General features: G+C 38.0%; 1 protein-coding gene across 7 annotated transcripts in view; it reads left to right on the top strand.

Moving 5' to 3' along the window:
• The window catches only part of COL19A1 (collagen type XIX alpha 1 chain), a 189,124-nt gene that overhangs the window by 22,398 nt on the left and 144,791 nt on the right, over nt 1–21,935 (top strand). For 6 of the 7 annotated variants that reach the window (XM_064650211.1, XM_064650212.1, XM_064650209.1 and 3 more), the window contains exons 5-10: nt 10,480–10,603; nt 10,978–11,253; nt 13,004–13,084; nt 15,621–15,746; nt 16,208–16,270; nt 21,113–21,166. In XM_064650211.1, coding sequence (XP_064506281.1) covers nt 10,480–10,603; nt 10,978–11,253; nt 13,004–13,084; nt 15,621–15,746; nt 16,208–16,270; nt 21,113–21,166 — 724 coding nt within the window. The remainder of the gene's footprint in view (nt 1–10,479; nt 10,604–10,977; nt 11,254–13,003; nt 13,085–15,620; nt 15,747–16,207; nt 16,271–21,112; nt 21,167–21,935) is intronic. The other variant, XM_064650213.1, reaches the window with a different exon arrangement.

The following is a 21,935-nucleotide window of genomic DNA, read 5'->3' as shown; positions in this document are numbered from 1 at the left end:
TTAATTAGACAATTCATTTCTAACTCCAAGACTTCAGAAAAGTGATCATTCCCAGTTTCTGAAGATGTTATTAAGTCTTCCAATGTGATGCAAATTAGTTTTTTGATCTTTCATTTTCCATATTCATTCACTTAAAATCTGTGAATGTGAACAGTTTTTACAAACTGCAAAGGATCACATTATTTATCTAATTATCCTTCTAATTGTAAGCAGAACACCAGGCTTAAATATTCATAGACTAGTCACGCTGTGTGTAGGGGGTGTTAAAGCAAAAGCATGTTCTCTCTCTAGCTTCACTCTTGCAGCTGACAGAGCTACTTGTTTCAGGTCAGACCCTGGTATCTGGTGTCATTAACCTTCTTTCCTACTCTGGTCTCTTCTGTTGGTAACTTAATCTTCACCACTTACACCTTCTTTTTTGGGGAGATAACTGGAACCAAGATGGGTTGATCTATCCATCTACAACAGTCTTGTAGGCTGTAGTGCCTTAGGTCTTGTGTGTGCCTTCTTACTTGAGCACATCTTAGCATGACCTGCTTGTGACTTTAGCCTGGAATGAGTTTATTTATAGGCAGTCCTGTGTGCTGAAGAGGAGAGGGCTAGTTATCCAGGCAATTATTTGAGGTTAGGAAAAAAAACATCCCGTGGTTTGGTTCAGCGTCACTCCATACAGCAGTCCTAGCTCTCCCTTTCCACTGCCAGCCACTCTATTATGTTCACTGGGAGTGCTCAGCATTTTCATGAGAGACATGCTGGCCTGTGGGATACTTTGCCTTTTACCATAAGCCGGGCTTGTCTAGGGCCTGGCAAAATGAACCCAGGAAGGAAAGGGAGAGCCTGTTCTAAGTGTAATCGCTTTGCTAGTACTTGTTCCATTGATTCAGTGTAAAAAGCTACCAAAAGTTTGGAATGGGGATGAGGGGAGACTAAACAGGAAGAAATTGAGTGTTCTATGGAAACAAGGTTTTTAGGTTGGGTAGCATGATGTCATGCAGAAATACACGAGGTAGCTCTCAAAACACCAGCATGAGAAGTAGGAGGGTGCGAGTCTCTCAGCATGCAGCTCTGCTGGAGCTGACTAGCCCTCCTGTGTACCAAACTAAAAAGACTGTTCTGTTTCTGGAATCAGCTGGCATCTCTAGGTACCTGTGCAAATGTCAGAGCAGAAATGGATGCTTAGATTTCTTCCTCCTCTATGGAAGATTATATGGATATATAGGCCAAGTAATTCCTGATGGCCTCCTTCCTTTCGAATGCATGAAGTGCATTTTCTGTCTGTCTTCTGACTGAATGATCATGGCATTTTCTTGGCTTTTCCAGACAACAGAAACCACTGAGATATACAAATAATTAATACTGTACCATAGGTCTTGCTTCAGGGTGGGAAGCATGTAAAAATGTGTACAGAGCAATTTTCAGTGCCAGTTGGCTGTCAGAGGTTACGCTGATTATTTTTTTCATTAACATCTTCAGAAGGTTTCTTGATCAGCCTAATAATTTCATTCCACTGTAGATAATCATGTTTAGCATAAGAACTTAATATCTCATTGACTTCAGAGTCTGTCAAATAACAGACTATACTAAACTAACTAGACCTTTGTTCGATTTCTGGGAGATAACTAGAAGGACCACATGAGTTACAAAACAGCTCATAAAATATCTAAATAAAAGCATGGGTAGATGTCGAAAGAAACACCTTAAGTTCCTTTAAAAGTACTTAAGTTCACATCCTCTTGATGGTTGCAATTTATGAAAAAGTACCACAATTGGATTTTACAATGTTTAGGACGGCAAAGGGGCATTTTTACATAATCTCTCAAGACCAAAAAGCTTGACACAATTCTTGAATGAGCTGAAGAAAACTTAAATCTCTACCATTCTTTTAGGCACATCTTAGTTTTAAATTTTGAACAAAAACTGTGTCTTAGGAGAGAATCGCAAACCCACCAAAGTTTTGTTTTGTTTTTGGGTTTTTTTGGTGGATTGCTTGTGAGGAATGTGACAGACTCTTGAGTAAGTTTCTTTATAGAGGCAATCAGTTTACTAGTGTGGTTCTGAGTAAGCCTGGGGTGTTCATGCTGGGCAATAAGACACGTGTGCAGGCCAGTTTCAGTCCCTACAGTGAATCACGGAAGTAGAAACCTGTTAGAAAAATGGGAATGGGGGACGTGCCCATTCGTCTGAAGTTCTACATGTCAGTACAGAACGGAAAGTAGAATGAGGTGTATATCTAGGAAGGGCATGATTCCCAGCAGGAGATGCTGGAGTTCAAGAGAGATGGTTTTCTTTTGAGTTATTTTTATATTTTCAGTGTAGATGGATGCTGGTACTGGAAGGAGATACTGCTAATTGGCATTTTTAAATTTTGATGCATGAGCAGATTTAGCATCCATGGAATGTGGAGAAATGCTCAGTTAAAGAGCACATTTTATGAGAAACATCCCTGTATTTACAGAACTCTAAAAACAGTAGACGGAAAGTGATTTCTTATCGTATGTCCATGTGAGGAGGGGCAGATGGAATTGAAGGTATCAATTACTGATCCATCAGTGTCTACTACAGAAGTATTACCTGACTGCCACAGTTACTGAAAATATACATTAGAAGAAGCAGACTGGGGCAACACAAGCTGGTTTTGGTCACTTTGTTCCAGTAGCATTAGAAAATCTTTGCATGGTTCTCAGTCAGTAAGTAATACCAACACATGGAAAACCAATCTGGTTTGAGCAGCATGAGGCAGAGGGACACCCTAAAGTGTTGTGCAATTGCATGATTCGGAGAAAGCAGATGAAGAGGAAATGTTTTCCTCCTTTGTGAAAGAACTAGAGTTCCACCTTTTTCTTATGTTTTCCCTGTCTCTCAACTTGTTTGTTCCCTGGTCACCTCCTGAGGAAAAGAAACAGCCTTATTGCAAGACTTGTGTTCAGCGTAAGGCCTGAGTGAATCACTCAGATTGACTTCAGTCTTTCTGAGTGACAGGTAACCAGGCATTAGATGTTGAGCTCAAAAGCGTCTGAAGGAGCATCTCAATGCCTGTACACTGCAGAGACCACCCAAATCTTTCTAGTACCTTATACATTTCCTTTACTAGCTTTGTACATAAAAAGGCAGCTTACTCTACTATATCTGTTGTTTGTATACCTTCTGTTTCATTATGTTTTCATAAATCTGTAGCAGTGCAGGTATGGAAAAAGATCATTTGGAGTATGAGATTACTTTGAGTAAAGTTTTAACTTGCCGAAGTAGTAAGTCTCTGACCCTCCTCGTGCCTGACTAGTCTTCCTTCAAAACGTTCTCTGGTGCTGTGGCTGTCATTCTTTGCCACCCCATATGCCTCTGTGTGGAAAGATGATTAATTTACTGTGCAACATTCATACTACGATGTTTTGGAAGGGGAAACATGCTGTTTGAATACAGTACTTTCTAATGTGGTACACTTGCTAATTTCTGAACCCATTTTGACATATTTTATGTTTTAAAATACATTCCTTATTAAAAGAGAGAGATGAAGAGTGAGTGACTCTGTGCTGAAATCACACATTTGTGGTTTTGGGAGCCTTTGGTCTTTGCTGGGGCTGTTTTTATTTTCCAGGTAGTAAAGTTCACTGATTGTTCTGAGACCTGTTTGGTTCATAAAACAAATATCCAAACTGAGCAAGGCAAGTGTGTATCTTTATTAAAAGCACTGAAAGCTGCCTTCCACCAGATAAGACTCCAAAATTCTTAATGTTGATTAACTGATCTTTTTTTCCCCCAGAAAAGTTAAAATGCGCAGAAATTGGCTAAACTTGAAAAGCAGACAGTTTTGTTAGTCTGACATCTTTAACAGCAATGAAAGGCTGGCCTTTGACTTCATTAGGACCAGGAATTCACTATTAATACCTTTAAATAAGGAAACAGAATACTGCTGGAAACCTTGGGGTAAAGGTACTCTGCATGGCATAACAGTTTTGGTATTTCTACTCCTCTTTCAAACCAATCTTTTTACAAATGCCCTTTAAAATTTTGATAGCAATAACATTGACTTTCACCCCCAAAAAATTCATAAACAACCTGTATATTGTGAGCTTCAGCTAATCTATACTTGTTCAGTAAATGAAAGCAGAGACATGCCGAAGTGTATGAAATATTAAGTAAATCCCTCTTCTCAATGTTAAAATAATCTGCAGCTTTGCTTTCAGCAGTACATTTCATGAGTGGGTTGAGCTCTCCCTAAGTAATTAATAACTCTTAAGCTGTCTGAATAGTTTCCCTTGAGTTGCATCATATAATGTGTCGTATGAAAACAACTTGAGGCCTAATGTAACATGAAGCTGTATAATGCATCTTAACGTGATTTGAGGAAGATGGATGGGAAGGAAATTATTTCTTATCCTGACAGAACAGACAGCTGCTCTTAACTTTTATTTGAAAAGAATTTAAAAAACCCTTTCTACCCACAGATTGGTAAATTGTTCTAGTTAGTTATTTCCCCTTCTCCTGTTGTACCAGTCAAGTTAGGTAAAAACTGAGAATCAAAAACCTAGTAATTTAATGTAGAAATATTGAGAATAATGTGGAGATTTTTTTATTTGGTCACCTGAGCTTTGCTTTTTTATTCGTGATAGATCTGAGTTTAAATCCCTTTGCAAGCACAAAAAGGTTAGCATGTCAATGCCTCTATCAGCGTAGTACTAAAGAAATTATTACCCAACATAGGAAAGTTGTTTAAGCTAACTCCTTGAGCTCTGGTCACCAAATGATTGTAGCATTGTCATGTTACAAGTGACATATACCAGGTAATGGTATATGTCAGCTGGAAAAGATGTATCTTGCCATAAACTCTAAACATCTCTAGTTTCACTCTCAGGAAATGTAAGTTGGCTCATCTTTCTCTTCTTGGAAGACATACAGCAAGTTGGAGGCTTCATTGATACTTGTAAATACGGAAGTTTATCATATACTGTAGTGTATTCTCATTCGATATGGAACAATTAGAGTTCATAAGATTTAAAAATAGATGCTGCTTTCCCATTAGTGCTTTTTTTAAAAATAAAAACAAAAGGTAAATAAAGGATTGCCTTACTAAATTTGATATGGGTAACTCAATGCTGCTTTACAAAGATAGAACTAAAACTGTTTATAGCACAGTGAATACATAGTTAATTCATTCATAATTACTTCTTTTAGTATGGTAGCACTAGCAGTTCCATCTGGTATCTGCGTTTCAGAAATTTTCCGAACTTTTGAGGAAACAAATGAATAATCAAATATTTTGCCAAAAATTATTGTATACTTTACCATTATAAATACTGGAAAGTGTGCACAAATATAATGTTAAAGTTCATGCAAAATTCCTGTCACTGCTCTTCTAGTAACCTCGTAATGTACACCTGTTTTTAGGAAAAATTATGACTACATTTAATCCAGTAAAAAAGAGGAGAACCCAACAAAAGACTTTGCAATTCTGTGTATATATATGCTTTGATAGAGTGACACACAGTTGTTACGGGAACATTAGTGTGTATTTATTACCATTCTGGCTCCATCTGCCTCATGTTTCAACCAGTGAAACATGAAGAAATACCTGAATGTATGGATTTCTAACATATCTTTGTAAAATCTAAAACCTTGTATTGCTAGGAATCTTCCTGCTGGTTATCAGTAGTGTCCTCAATTTGCCAGCTGCGGCCTCCGTAATTTACAGTACACCTCAACCCAGCTGGCCAGGGTGGTGTAAATTCAAACCTCTGTATTCAGTTTATGTGCTTTAATTCCTGCTATTGTTTTCAGCAGTTTCCACCAAGGGCGTGCTTTGCTTTGAGAACACAGTGCTCCATTCATCTACTTTACTTTTTTTATATATACTAGTAACAATATGGACAGAGGGAAAAAATCAAACTGTTTAAATTCCACCTAAAGTATAATTTAGTCAGACTTTGGACTCCTCAGTCTGAGAATTATTCAAATTGCCCACTCTCAAGCACCATCTATCCCCTAGTGGCACCTAAAATGAATAATTTTGGGCAACTAATTTCCTCCGGCATCTGGGCATAAATTCTGCGGAAACTAGAAGCACCATGGCTTAAGCAGACAGGCATGTAACTCTCACTCAAGTTTCATTGTGACTTCAAGATGTGAGTAGAGGTGCCTGAACGTTGTCCATGTCCCTGGAGGTGCCTAAGCCATAGACTGTGCTTAAATCACACATAGTAAGCTTGGACAGCATTGAAGCCAACACAAACCACAGTAGTCATGAGTGTTTTGAGTGCAGAAGAGGAAGAGAGAATATTTTTAATAACCTTAAAGGTTTGTTTGAGCAGTCATCTGGGAAGGCTGTCTGATTTGGATTGTCCTAATCTAAGGAAATTTAACAAGAATGAGAGAACTTGACTATTGTACCACTGAAAAGGGTATTTCCTTTTCACAAAAATCTCAGAGCTGTGTTTTTGCTCCCCAGTCTGATTATGTAATTTGGTTCAGATACTGTTGTCCAAAAAAGTCCAAAAAGGCATCTAGTGGAGGGATCAGATACCCAGGATATCCTGGGCATCTACTTTTCTGTGTTAATTTGTAAATTCTTTCTTCTTGTCTTTATGGATGAATTTACACACTTACTAGTTGCTACCCACATTTCTGTAACATTAGAACTTGCTTAAGACCTGTCATCTCTCTTACTACTTTTGGTGTAGACACCATGATGTACTACCTGAAGTTTGTGTTCTGTTTGTGCTGTGTGTACATCTGTAGACTTCAAAATGAGCTTGGTATAGGTTTCCTTCACCCTTTTTCTCTCTCCTTTTCCTGTTGTTCTTTCCCTGTGCCACGTGGAAAGGGTAAATACTTATCGATGGAGTATTTGTTCAGCTGTAGACGTGTGGACCAACTTGCTTTTGTATTTTTCATTAACACTTACTGCTGTTTATTTATTGCTTTCATCCTGTACATAACATCTCATTAGTTTTCTGAAGTTTTAAATGTTGGTAGATGTGATCAGGTGAAACAGTATACTAAACATTCAAAGGTCTTCTGAATTTCAAATTCAGTCATCATGGCCAGGCTTTGCAAACAAAGATTCAGGAAAGGGCTCTACCCACGTTTGTCACAAGCGCGTTGGTGGCTAAAAAGGCCAATATGAGACAGGCACGTCCGATTGCAAAAGGCACAGCAGAAAGACTCCTTAGGTGGTAAATTCTGCAAGGCACAATTCTTTCTGCGTTGTCTTTTCTCCTCGAGAGTGATCCTGCGTGCTTTCTCAAAGGCATCAGCAGCATTATAGATGGTGTGTCTCCAGGCCTCCCAATTGGAGGCCAGAGTAGACCAGTTATGGTGATCAATATGGCCAAGGCTGAGATGTTGTTTCAGAGAGTCCTTGTATCTCCTCTTTGGGGCTCCTCTCATGCGGCAGCCAGTATTCCGTAAACTTTTGGCTTGACTTTTCTCATGTTGCGATATGAGGTTTTATGTTCATGTTTCTGTTCCCGTTCATTTCTTTTTCCCATCAGATGTCATTGTATACCTGTTGTTTAAAACACGGACATACTTTGCCTATCTTTGAGGAACTTTTAAATTAGCTTTACAGAGTAGAAGATACCATGGCAGTAATACTTAAATATCACTAAAGTATCTTACTTATCATCTGTACCCAAGTCACTTCAATGCTTGATGCATGCTTTTTTGTTCTATTACACTCACTTTAAGCCATTCAGGGAACAGGAGCATAGGGGAGATTGTGTATGGTAGTAGATAGTGTGCTAGTTTTCTGAATATTTCATCCCATCATTTTGTTCCTTTTCATGCTCACCATCTGCCTGGAAGGGTTGAAAGTTAAATGTATACTTTAAAGCATCTTTTAATGACTTTTTGGTCACCAGGGGATGTTCATATAGGTAACAATGATAATTACTCTCAAAATAAAGATACTGTTTCTGTTATGTTTCTGGTATACAGCACTTGTATATCAAATTTGTGTTGCTTGTTGGCCAGACACTGGTAAAGGTTTTCCAAGGCGTTGTGGAATACTCTCCATTCTTGAGATTTCCAAAACTCAGCTGGACAGGACTTACAGTAGTTGGATATAATTTTCAGGTTGGCCCTGCTTTGAGCAGGGATTTAGATCCATTGGCCTTCAGAGATACTTTCCTACCTAAGTTACCTTGTGAATCTAACTGAATTTATCCTTGGTCCAGTTCTACTGAAATTTTCCCTCCTTTGTTGACTTCACTGAAATCAGTGTAATGCCATTAGGAATTAATTTGATCTCGTGTGCTTTTTTCATTACTCCCAATATGGTTTTCTTTGTCAGTTCAAAGCTAAGAGAAGTTAGAGTGAACTCCTCCCCTTTTTCATAATGCTGGCCCATATCTTAACATTTTGTTTCCTGGATGATTTGATAAACAGTTAAGGAAAGTAATTTTATACCATGTGTACTCACACAATCAAACTTATTTGAAAAAATTCTGAAACAAACACATTCAGAAGACTTAATAGTCATACATCTAGATGGCTCTGGAAGTGTTAGAAAGGCTTACAGTAAAAAGCAATGAAGTGGTGGGGGTCGGGTTGTGTGTGTGTGTGTGTGTGTAGAAAAGAGTGCTACTATGTCCAAAAACTACTTCCATTTGTTTTCTAGATTTATCATACTAATCATGGTTTCCCCTCCTTTCATTTGAAGACTTCTTATCATTTCTCTTCCACAATTGTCTGTCCTTTGCCTATTAATGTGAACTCCCCTGTGTCTCCCAATATGGAACTTAGCTGGGAAAGTTAACTGATTTTTTGAAAGCTAATCAGATGCTCCTGCTGTCAGATGTCCTGTCTAGTTTACAGCTGTAAACCTGAGATACCATCACCTTAGCTTGCCTGGGGTGCAATAAATCATAGGGCTGATCCCACATCCAGATAGTTTATTGTTCTGCAGAGACACATTCATGTATTACTGAAGGTATTTTTTTATAAATCATAGAACATATTCTTTATGCTATATTTAAAATACATAGTACAAAATAAAGATCTAAGTCTTGCCAAGCCTATTCACTTTTGCCTTGCCTTTTGACGTTCAAACATCTATAGCTGTACAACATCATATGGGTCTACTAACAATGTGGGAGAGCAGCCAATTTGATCCTGGGATAAAAAAGGAATCAGCTGTGGGAAATAAGCCGAAGAAGTGTGATTCCCACGTAAGGGACTTAAATAGGTGTTAGTCCATAAAGAAGCTCTTTAGCAGGATTTAGAGCAGGCTTCTCTGCACAGGAGGCATTTTTCCTAAGATCCTAAGTACAACAATTTTCAGGAGGGTTGTGGGGTTATTGTCTTGTTGGCTGTAATGCTGTGCTCCTTCTTTCCCCCGCCTTTGTTATTGTTTTGTTTTGTTTTTAATAAAGCTTTATAGCACATTACTGTGTAATTATATGCCCATTTACAGTTTTTTAGAACTAAGCCATTTACTTTGTGTGACCATGGGAAACAGATTTGAAGAAATTTTTCTGCTGCATGGGGTCCTCAGGTTTCTTGAACTCTGCTCCAGGGAATGCTTTTTGCATTATGGCTAGCTGGGCAATCCTGAAGTTTTCAGCAAATGACAATGTGAACACTTAAGCTACTCCAGTGTGTAGAATTTGCATCTGTCGTTTTCATTTGTCTCACCTCTGTCTTAGAAAAGAAATAATTTGAAATGCAGAAGCTTCAAATGAAAAAAGCTGATTGCACCATCCTAACTTATTTAGTACAGAATTAGTGTATGTTTAATGGTTACCAAAGTCCATAGAGTCGAAGTAAACACTAATTTCATTTTTTGAGAAATACAAACTTTTCAAATAGTTTATAGAAGTGGTGTTACAGTGCATTCTGTGATATAGGTCAGACAATTTTTTTTAGAGACATTGGTGTATCTTAGGTAAGAAAGGAATAACAAAATCAAACAGCAGCAAGTTATTCAGTCTAAAATGCATTCCTTATTCTTTTTTGAGCTTGCTAAAGTCCAGCTGTTCTGATACTCATGATGTCCGAGTCATTGCCCATGGAGGTCACTGGATCAAATCCCAGCTCAAAGCAGGACCAACTTGAAAGCTAGATCAGGTTATTATGAGCCCTGTCCAGCTGTGTTTTGAAAGTCTCCAAGGATGGGGATTATTACAAAAATCCTCTACAAAACTTGTTCAAATATCCCAAGAAATAAATTGGGAAAGCCAGTATTTTAAAATATGTTTATGTGTGGCATTCATTTTGCAGCAGTTCTTTTAAGACTCCTATTTATATTAATCACAGATGTTAGAACAAAAATTAATGAACAAAATATTCAGTCATTTACTCTTATAAATAGACTGAATTGTACTTTGAGGAGAAGCACTTCTGATTGCTGAGGCCCGTGAATTTATATGAGTGTGAGCAAGTGTTTGGCTTCTTGTTTTCACCGAGTATTATTTCTATTCATTCTTTTTAAGCAGTGCTTGTTTGTATAAGAATATCAAGAAATCTTTTTCCTCCCTCCTGTTGCAGGCAAGTATTTCCAAATGGGCTTCCTGAAGAATACTCTCTAGTTGCTGCATTCCGTGTTCGGCGAAATACCAAGAAAGAACGTTGGTATATATGGCAAGTTTTAAATCAGTATGACACACCTGAGGTTAGAGTCATTTTTTATTTTTTTTCAATAAATTTCTTTTTTTTTCCCCATATAATATGACACATTTAATAGTGGATGTTTCACTACTGGATTTAGCTTCAGTTTATAAGGAACAGATTGCTCTGAAGTAATTGATGATTTCTTTGAGGAATGACAGAAATTTAGCAAAATCTATTCAGTTAAGACTGAAAAGTAGGATAAAATGCATGTTATGATTTATAGCTGATAAGTACTCACCAAGCTACATAGAAAAATGCTTCGTAATTCTTGCCCAGTCTATATAGTTGAAGTATTTTTATTATATATAGTTTATGCATGTGCTTGTTTCTTATAAATTTTTAATGACCACTTCTTTTATTTTATTTTACTTTCAGATCTCTGTCCTTCTGGATGGTACAAAAAAGGTGGTGGAGTATATGACCAAATCCGCTCAGGGAAATATACTGCACTACACTTTTAAGAGTCGAGAAATTTACCCGTTGTTTGATCGGCAGTGGCATAAGCTTGGTATTAGTGTGCAGTCAGGGATCATTTCGCTCTATTTGGATTGTAATTTAATTGAGAGAAAGCAGACTGATGAAAAATTCACCATTGACTTGCAGGGAAGGACACTGATTGCTTCTCGTGCTGCAGATGATAAGCCTGTAGATGTGAGTAGTATGAAAAAAAAAGAGATAACTTGAAATCATGTTTTAACCATGCTTTTACTAGCACAGTTGTAAAGAATCATGTAGATAAAAGGTTCAAAACCAGTCATTACTTTTGAATGTGTATTTTTAATTTGAGGTCCTCAAGTCTTTTCCTCAAAATAGTATTCAGTGCTGTAGCATCTGCTTAGGCAAACCTGTCGCCTAAGTAACTACATAAAACTCAGTCCTGGTTTAAGGAGTCTGTTTTTCTGTATTTACTTTGCAGAATGAACCCCCTAGGTACCGTGGACATATTATTACTATGTTTAAAGATAACTTACAGTGGTAATCTTTTTCTTTCATTTTTGTGAGATTAATTTGTAAGTTTGTATCAGTCATCCGTTACATGCTGTTTCTTTGACAGAGGGGAGACACAAAATAATTAAGGATTACCTCGGTATCAAGGTGTTTCGGGTTAATTCACCTATGTAGAAATAGGGGCACGTTGTTCATGGTTGTCACTCCCCTATCCAAATGAGAGGGATTACGAAGTGGCTGGAGGTGTGTTTCCTGCAGCCTTAGGTGCAAGAATTACCCAAGGCAACCCCATAATATTCTGGGCTGTGTTTTGTCCCAGAGATGCTCTCTTCTGTTTCCTCATGCAGAGAGCTCACAGCAAATAATTTCTAATCTTCAGGAAATGTCAGTTTGTTTTAAGTACACTGACATCCAGCTACCAGGTTTAAAACATCTGCTTTAGAGTTTATAGTGACCATCTGAAAACTTCAGCTATACTATGTACACTCTAGGGTTCCAGATGAAAATAGCACATTGTAACTGCAAGCTAACATTGCGGGAGGAGTCATTCTTGTGAGGCTCTAAGCAATTTGGCCTGGACTTGGAGCTTGTATTTCATGGGGCCAAGCTCATGTTTAGTTTTATTTTCTAAGGCTTGAGTTCAACGTTGTTTGAAATGTGTGTACAATCTCCTCATTTCCAAATAGCATGAAGAAAGAGCAGATCTTTTTTTTTGATTGCGTGGACAAGCTGGATAATTCTGAGTGGAAGTTGTCTATTGGGACTTACACATTTGCAGGAAAACATTATGGGCTTAAAGCTGATGAAGGCAGCAGAGTGGATCCTATATCAACAGTCACTCTTCTCAATACCAAGTGCAAGAGGGAAATGAAGAGGATATAAAACCAAAGCAGAAAGAGGCATATGAAGACAAGATTAGCTAGTTAAATTTAGATGCTTTTCATCTCACCAGTCCACCCAAAATCTCTGAAGTAAAGCTTTACGTACAGAATTTGTGATCTTTTGCTCTTCGGGTGATTTAGTGGCAATGTCCAGGCAAAGGTCTGTCCAAAGCAGAAAATGATGTGTGCAATAGAGAGCTTATCAAACCTTTTCTCCAGTTCCCTGCAGAGGAAAATTACATTCCTGAAAAGAATGTTTACAGAGGATGTCTAGAGGGGTAAAATGCCTAGAGGGGTAAAATGCCTGTGTAACATACCAAGATCGATACAGACGAATGCAACTTACATGAAAATAAATAAAATCTAAAATGTGATTTACATCAAGGTAATAGACTGCATAATTTGCTCCTTGAATGAGGAGCTGTGTAATTGTTTTGGATTTGTCTCTTTCTAGCATTTCAGAAATATGCAGTGTTTCAAAGAGAAAGTTTATTATGCCAAGATAAGAAAAAGCATGCTGTAACACAGAATTTTTTACATCTCATATTAATTTCTTTTGTATTTCTTAATAGATTGAACTTCACCACATAGCAGTTTATTGTAATCCAAAACTTGCAACAGAAGATACATGTTGTGAAATATCTGCAGACTTGGTAAGTTGTCTGTTAAAATTAAAATGTTAATACAAAAGAAATTGCTTTGTTGTTTCTTGCTAAAAAGTTGTAAATAACTTTCAATAGAGGTGTTAGTTAAATTACCTTCTAAAAATGAATCCCATATCTAGAGCCACCGTACATAGTTTCTTGCTGCCTAACTAAATGGCACAGTGGGACATCAGTAAAAGGCACTAGGGGCTGCTAGTGCTTTTTAAATTCATTTCTTAACGTTGATTTAATAGCTAATTAGTAACTGAGGAAGCCTCAGAGAGTAGGAAACAAATCACTGAGGTGACTTGAGGATGGTTTCAAACAACAGAGGCCGTTTCAGTAAGGTTGCATCTTGTGAAGCATTACGGATGTAAGTGTAGAAGACCCTTCTGGAAGATGTTACTGCAAGGAGATTATGGTTTTTTGCTTAAGGAAGCTTTCCTGTCTGGAAGAAGGCATGTTTCCCAGAGACAATTTTAGATGTTTTCTCCTCCTGCATTCTGAAGGAGCTGACTCCTGGGCATAAGAGAAGTTCTTGCAGACGTGTCTGAAGGCCCTGCAGCGGGCAGGAGGGAGGCGAGGGGGGGCAAGGATGACAAAAGCCCTGAGAAGAATGGGGTGTGTGTCTTTCTTAAGCCTGTTGCGGATTTGTTGTGTTCTCTCCTTTGGAAATAAATTCTCCTAAATCCTTCCACTGCTTGGTATTTGGGGGTACTTGTGTGCATTTGACCTTTACACAGATGATATAAACAAAGCCCACGGAGGAGTCTGCATGACAGTAGGAGGAAAATAGGAAGGCGTTGGGCATTTTCCTTATTTCAATACACTAAGATGGAGGAATGGGTGTTTCATAACTGGCAAGTTATAGTGCTAGATTGATGGTTGGACTTCATGGTCATGGAGTTCTCTTCCAACCTTGATAATTTTAAGAAATACTTTCTTCTTTGTAACGCACGTGCTGAGATGTATATGTTGTTTAAGGGAAAGTGCTAATTTAGTTTAAATGGTTCACTTTTCCCTCTCATTTTGATAGACAAAATCGGTGTAAACTGGAAGACACTAGAATTATAGAAATGCTTGACGTTGAGCAAAACAGTTACACCTGCAATCTAGCCCATTTGAAAAAGAAAAAGAAAACAAAACCACAAAAAAACTCAAAAAGGAAAAATGTTAAAATATTGGTTGTACTAATTGTAAGTAGTTGGTAAGATCAGGCTCATCTGAGACAGCGGGGAGTACCATCACCAGTGAGCCTGTAGTCAGCAAAAATCCCCCACATGATACAGAAGGACTGATTGATTCCATTCAAAAAAAGAGATAGGAGAAAAGCATACCTGGAAAGGAGAGAGAAAGCTGGTAAAGAACAGAGGAGCAGAACACTGTGGGAACTGACCACTGATGGGTACTCAGAAGCACGGAAGGGACTGGATCTAATTTCTGGGGGAAATTGTAATTTTAAATAGTAATTTTTTGTTCAAATATATTTCTAAATATGTTCCTGGTAATAGTGCAGGCGTTCTCTTGAATGTATAAGCTCATGGAAAAGTGAAATGAATGAAATTTCTGTAGATTCCACTTTGTGCATGGAAATACAATTTATTTATCAGTTATGAAACAGTAGCAAAAAAGCACGAGCAAAACAAACCCTAATCATATGAACACAAAAAGCTCAACAATAGGCTTTATTAATAACATCTTAAACATTGATTCAGCTATATAGCTAAAAACACCATCAGTTTCATTTCTATGTCTTATGTTTAAGATGTAAAAAGATGGTGGGCTACTTGTTAATGACTTCCATACTGAAACCAGCATTACGATTTCTGATTTATTGTTTCATGACTTCCTTACCAGTTATAAGGGCTACATTTTCAGTAATGGAAGGGAAGGAATTTATACTTAGATACAAATTTCTAAGTAGTAAATCCTTTGGGAATTTCTTTGACAGAAGGCTTGAAGGAAACCTCATTACATCTTAATGAGAGCTTCTGAAATTTATCAGGTTCTGTTGGCTTGTCCTGTAGTATATCTCGAGGTTGGCTCAGCTCTCAGGAGTTAAAGACAGGTGAATATTGGCTTCAGGGCTCTTATAGTTTCTTTCCAAACTATGTATGCCTGAAGTATTTCATTAAAAAAAAATTATGGAATTTTCCTTTGCACTCACTCTTACATTTTGCATTTTGGGGTGGGGGGAAGGACAGGATGAGACTGAGAGGTACTGTCTTTTTTTTTTTTCCCTGTGGGCATTTTCTGTTTCACTACTCCTCATTTTGAGACATTTTATTGCTCTCTCTAGGCTTTTTTGGAAGAAATTGGGACAGTCTTATCAGTTTTAACTGGCATTGACTTCAGAACAGAAGGATCAGAATATCTAGAATTCATTTTATTACAGCTCTTTTCTCTATTTGGCAATTGTTGTGGCTTTTCATAATATGGTGTGTACAGGAGTATTAAAACAGGCGGTTTTAATAAAACTAGTGTTTTGATCCTATTTATCTATTAACTAAAGTGGACCAAAAATCAAAAAATCTTTTTATTTTAGTGCCCACGTGAGGAAAGGTTATTTCCTACAACGTTGTCACCAGCAACTGCTCATGACAGCAAAATATACACGCTTCCAGGAATGCAGCAAGAATCTAGAGAGAGATGCCACTGCTTTCCAAACAAAGTATGAAGTTTTCCTATTGATTTTTGGTGCATGATGCTGTTTAATCCTGCTAGGTATAAAGAATAGTGGCCTTTTTTTTTTTTAGTTATGAAAAAATCTTATGGGTTTGTAGGGTTGTAATGTACTTACATTGTATTTCCCAGTTAAAAAGCAGTAAATTTTAGATTTATTTAATTTAAAGTTAGAGATGTCTATATGGTTTGGCTGTTTGAATATACAGCCAAAAAGTACCATGGTAAAAATGAGAATTATATTTAGGCATTATATTTAGTGTAAATGTTTTGATTTGAGAATAAATTATATTCTACATAATGTTTGTTTTCTTTTAATCCTTCTCCTGGGTGTTGCACTGTATTTATTGAGTCATTTGCTTTTGTTAGGCTTTTGTGACAAAGACAGGAAACTGAACCAAATATATTTTAGATCTGCTTTATTGCCTTTTTTATTTCTTTAAAAATAAGGGAGAAGCAGGATTGCCAGGAGTATCTGGTTTGCCAGGCCAGAAAGGAGAAAAAGGAGAAAAGGTAAAATATCAGTTGAATTCTTTCTTTCAAATCTTTGTCTTTGGATTATCTTTCTTAAATAGTACTATATGTATTATGTTAATCCTTAAAAGGAATTTCCCTATGCACAGTGCTTGGTTCTGCATGTGGGCTTTCTGCCAGGCAGCTTACAGCTGTCTCACTTTGGGGTCACCTCATCAACTCTATGGAACACAGTTTACCCGTCTGGGAAGCACATGCCTACTCAGCCCTGCTAGCATTCCATATTGCCTGTTCCCCTTATCAAAAAATAAAAGTCATGTATGTAGTCTGACAAGGATTTTTCCATTCATGTGTGTACGTCACTGCTGATGGACAGAATCCTGTGTGGTGGATTCATCCTTGCAGTCATCAGTAGGAGGGTATGAATTCACCAATATGCTGTCACTGTATTCTTTGACAACAGTCGTACCTGAAACTTTGTTAATTGTGAAGAGAGAGGGACCTGACATTGGTGAGTCCCTAGGAGAGGCCAGTCAGTGCTCCTTCCTTTGGACCTGTTCTGAATTTTTCTCTAATGCTTACCGTGACACTATTGTTTGTGTAGATTGGGGATTTCCTAATAATAAAAGTCAGCATATCAGATATTTTCCCTTCACACTCCATTCCCTAAATTTTTTTTGAGGTGCTGAATTAGGACATGTCTAGGAATGTGTTTTCCTTGTGCTAATAGAGGGGGCAACTTGAATAAATTATTGCCAATTGCCCAGAAAGACAGGGGGATAGGAAATGAGTTCAGGGAATGCAGTGTGAGAGGAAGATGCTTAGAATCCACAGGTTAGGATGGAAGCGTCCTAACCCAGCATCCTACCTCACAGCACACTCTTAAATATGAGATCTGAAACAGTTTGTTAAGACAGGCAGCGCTGTTCTAGGACTGCAGTACCTGGCTGAAAAGGGTTCAGTTCTGGGAGGGCTTATTTACACAGTCGGTTGAAATTAAGTAAATTCCTTGACAGTATATTGCTCCCCTCCAGTGCGTATTTCACTTTTGATACAAGCTGTATCTTAGGGTGGAAAAAAAGTTAAGTCATGTTAGTTTCTATAGTCCAGGTGAGCCTAGAAGGATGGCTGCAGTGTTCAGAATTAATCACAAATTTTTGCTGATCCTATACACTTGCTGAGTATATGGAACAATTGTCAAATTTTAGTGTTATGTTACCAATGTAGGGAGTTTCATAGCATTTATTTGGAAAACTGCTCTTCTGTTCCTGACCTGATGCATTAAGGCTATTATTGCTACTAAGATGGGAAAGGAGACTTCTCAAGTCTGATTTCTTTTCCGTTTAGTCTCCCAGCCAATTAGCAGTATTTATCATGCTAAGCATAGTACCTCTAAATAAAGCACATATGTGCCTGTGATCACCTCTGGTTCTGTTCTCCCATTCATTTTACAAAGAAATCCTCATTGCGTGGATTCAAAAACCACCCAAGAGTCAATGAACCCTGCTGCATTCAGCAGTTTGGCCTAAAGGTGATACATTGACATTTATCAATGTCATTTCAAAAAACTGAATGAACCAGCAGGTTAAAGTCTGGAATAGTAGAGCAAACAGGTAGAAAGCTGTTTAATTTGAACCTTCCTTATACCAGTACTTGTTAGTTCCTAACTTTGCAGTGGGAGCTTTGCAGTGGGGTGTTTTGTGTTAAGAGGGGAAGGATGTGGGGTGTGGATGGAGGGCACATTACTGCTGTGATCAATAAGATTGACTCACTGTTGACCTCTGGGAGCAAACAAATCCTTTGTTGAGTAGTGCCGACCATGACGGAGCTGACTGCAATATTCTCTGAGGTTTTAGGACCATTGTACCGCTAGTGTTCACCACCTTACGAAGTTGTTCTTCTGGTATGATATACTTTGAGATTTGCAGAAGGAAAACAAAATGTCATTAAGAAAAAAAAGTTAAAAATGCATTCGCTCTGTTTGTGGTTTTAGTCTGTCATGCTGCCTACATGAATTCTGTTAGGGGTCATACAACCAATAGTTCTGACCTTTATACTGATAGATGCATGAAAAACTATACCGTTTCAGCCTGTGGTTAATAAAATCACAACTAGAAGACAGAAGCATAACTTGCGGATCTAATTTGCAGTGGAAAATAATTGTCTTCAAGGTGGGGAGTCTATCTGCAATTAGTGGAACAGAAGAGTAAACATACCTTGGTTAATTGGCTAGTAAGGCTAAAGGCTTCCTGGAGTGTAGCAGGCTATGTAATTGTAGACTATACAGTGTATAAAAATACACTGCTGAATGTAATGAAGGTCTGGTCTATCAAAATACTGGCAAGTGGTATAAGGAAACAGAGCATGCATAGATAAGAGAGTCACTCTGTGAGTGATTAGATAAGGTAACCAGGGCCCAGTCCTACTTCTTTATTTCTTGTAGTGGCAGTGGATTGATGTTCACAAACACAGGATTTTGGTCTACTTTTGAGACAGAGCTGTCTGTGTCTTTATTGATGATCTGGATGAGGGGATTGAGTGCATGCTCAGTAAGTTCACAGATGACACTAAACTGGGCAGGAATGTTGATCTGCTGGAAGGTAGGAAGGCTCTGCAGAGAGATCTGGACAAGCTGGATCCATGGATTGAGGCCAATTGTATGAGGTTCAATAAGGCCAAGGGTCAGGTCCTGCACTTCAGCCAGAACAACCCCATGCAGCATTGCAGGTTGGGACAGAGTGGTTGGAAAGTTGCCTGGCGGAAAAGGCCTGGGAGTGCTGGTCGACAGCCACTGAGCATGAGACAGCAGTGTGCCCACCTGGCCAAGAAGGCCAATGATGTCAAAAATAATGGGGCCAGCAGGACCAGAGATCTGTACTTGATGCTGGTGAGGCCTAACCTTGAGTACTGTGTCCAGTTTCGGGTCCTTCACTACAAGAAGGACATTGAGGTTCTGGAGCATTTCCAGAGAAGGGCAACAAAGCTGGTGAAAAGTCTGGAGCACAAGTCTTATAAGAAGTGGCTGAGGGAACTGGGGTTGTTTAGCGTGGAGAAAAGGAGGCTCAGGGGTGACCTTATCACTCTACACAATCACCTGAAAGGAAGTTGTAGCCAGGTGGGGCTCAGGAAGAATTTCCTCACTGAAAATATGCTCAGTCATTGGAACGGGCTGCCCAGAGAAGTCATGGAGTCACCATCCCTGGAAGTGTCCAACAAACAAATGGACTCGGCACTTGGTGCTATGGTTTAATTGACATGATGGCGTTCGGTTGAAGGTTGGACTCGATCTTGGAGGTCTTTTCTGACCTTTATGATTCTGGGATATAAAAAATACTGGTTTATGTACTTCTTGACAATCTTACTGCTCCTTTCTTAACTTCAGAAAGGTTAACTTCATTTCAGAACAGAGTTATTGTGTTTGCTCTGAAAAGATAAAGCTACTACAATATTCTGTCTGTGAAGCTCTTTCAGATTTTTTTTTTGGGGGGGGTATGTGTTTCTCTTTTTTTCCTTTTTTTGTGTTTTTTTTTTTAAAGCTTTAGAGCTATGTTTGTATTCTGATACTGAGTTCTGAGATACCTAACTGATGTTATAGTACCATAACTGCATTAATTAAAATCTCTTTAAACCTGATAGAGAGACTTAGGTTGTAATTTAAGAAATGGTTATGCACTTTATGTGGGGACAGTCTCATGGAAAATGCAGAAACAGTCATCCAGATAGGAAACCATTCTGCTTGTTCTTGGGGAAGACATGGAACTGCTGGAATGTGGTAGAGTTGTGCAGTTTCTAATGTTTCTCTTGTGAACTTTGGAACTACTACCAGTAGGATCTTGCTATTTAAAAAGTTATGCACTTTATGAGTTTGGAGGTCTTGGGCACTAACTCCTCAGCAGCAACTTTTGGGTGTACAGTTTTAGATTTGAGCTCCAAACCTAGATTTGCAACCTATTTTAGGAACCATTTATTTGTGTAAATGTGTTTCTTCTGCTTCTTTGTCCAACCCTTTCTCTCAAACAACTACTTGGTAGTTATTTCTTTTCAAACAAGTGATGTTTTCTTTATAAAAAATTGGATTACTCCAGGAAAGGCTGCAGCATTTTGTTTGCTAGAGAATGTTCTCTTCTTGGTACAAGTAGACACACCTACTGTTATAGTTTTGTTTTTAAATTAAGACTATATGATTTCAGTGCTTTAATTGTATTCCTTTAGCATCCAAACAATTTTTATTTTAAATTTTATAAACCTTATACTTGACATTTTAAAACAAAATTTCTGTGTTTGATGTTTTCTTATGTAATTTTTAATTCTTATGGTCCCATTTGCAGCTGCTGGAATCTTCCATAACTCTCCTGATCAGATGGTCATTTGTCTCTTAAAACTAAAATATGTTTATGGATTGCTTATGGTTTGGGGTAAGGTTTCTCTGAGGGGTAAAACAGAAGGAGAGAGGAACTGAGTTTAAATAGCATCTTTTAAAAATATTGTGGGCATGTGACTTTAGACAAACCTGTATTACTTGTTGAGATTTCTCAGTGTAGAACACAGTCTACCTATTGAAAATGGGCCCTCTTAGTTTCACTATGCTGTTGCAATGAATTCCTTTAAAATCAGTGGACCTGGAAATGGTCCACTTTTATGGAAATGTGGATGTACAAGTATTTGTCAGATGAAGGTCTGAATTGACATTATGGGTGTATTAAAATACATTTATTTTGTCTGATTTTAGTGTTACATGTAAGGCATCCTCCTCCACAGTGACTACATTACTAAGCAAAAAAGCAGGTAGAAGATGCTTTTCTGTTGAGTCTGATATGACCTGAGTAGTTGTGTTAACCTCAGAGGTCTGTACAACTTCCAACTGATCCATTTGTTTTGTAGGGTGAAATGGGCGTGAAAGGACAGGATGGAGCTGCTGGTCTGCCTGGCGAAAAGGTATGTTTGTCTATGTTGATATATAATTTAACTCATGAGAAGTGTTCATTATGTCAGTGGATTATCTGTGATCATGTACAGAAATGGGAGGATAGAACACTTCTATTAGAAAATTGACTTCTTACCTGCACTGCCATGTTTTTGTAGCACACTGAAATGCCACACAGATCAATAGTATTCTCTGCAGATGTGCTCATTTGGTGGGTTTTTTTTTTCTGTAAGTGAGGGAACTAAAGGGACTACTTATTCCACTGCCCATTTGTGGTCTGCAAGCCTAAATAAGAGCTCTTGTGCACTCAACAGTCTGCTTGGTAAAGCTTGGGACAAACACCACTAACCTCTTAAGCAAAGACTTGGAATACCTGAGGAGGCATGACAGCCTAGCCTGTGTATTCGAGAGGATAGGTTTCATTTCAGAATGTTAGTGTGCAGATTAAGACAGTTGTATGCATTTATTGGGTTCAGTGCTAATTACCCGTATTAGAGGAATTCTATAAGTCTAACATCCAGCAACTTCAGCTCTCATAACACTGAGGAAACAGGTTGTTGCTGGAGTTTGATATCTTGTGATTTCATTGTTTTTCTTTTCCATAGAAACAGTTGAAATAATAGTAGATTTTCGGCATATACATGGAAGCCAGTTAATATATAATGAATGAAACTCTCCAAGTACATATGTTAGTGCCGATTTTTTAAAAATGTTTTAATATTTAATTCAGTGGTATCTTCAGCATCATGATTTAAGTTCTCAACCCTCAATTCTCTCAAT

Source organism: Pseudopipra pipra, chromosome 3 (genome assembly GCF_036250125.1).
Source record: "Pseudopipra pipra isolate bDixPip1 chromosome 3, bDixPip1.hap1, whole genome shotgun sequence".
NCBI classification, from domain to species: Eukaryota; Metazoa; Chordata; class Aves; order Passeriformes; family Pipridae; genus Pseudopipra; species Pseudopipra pipra.
This window is presented reverse-complemented; position numbering and strand designations above follow the sequence as displayed.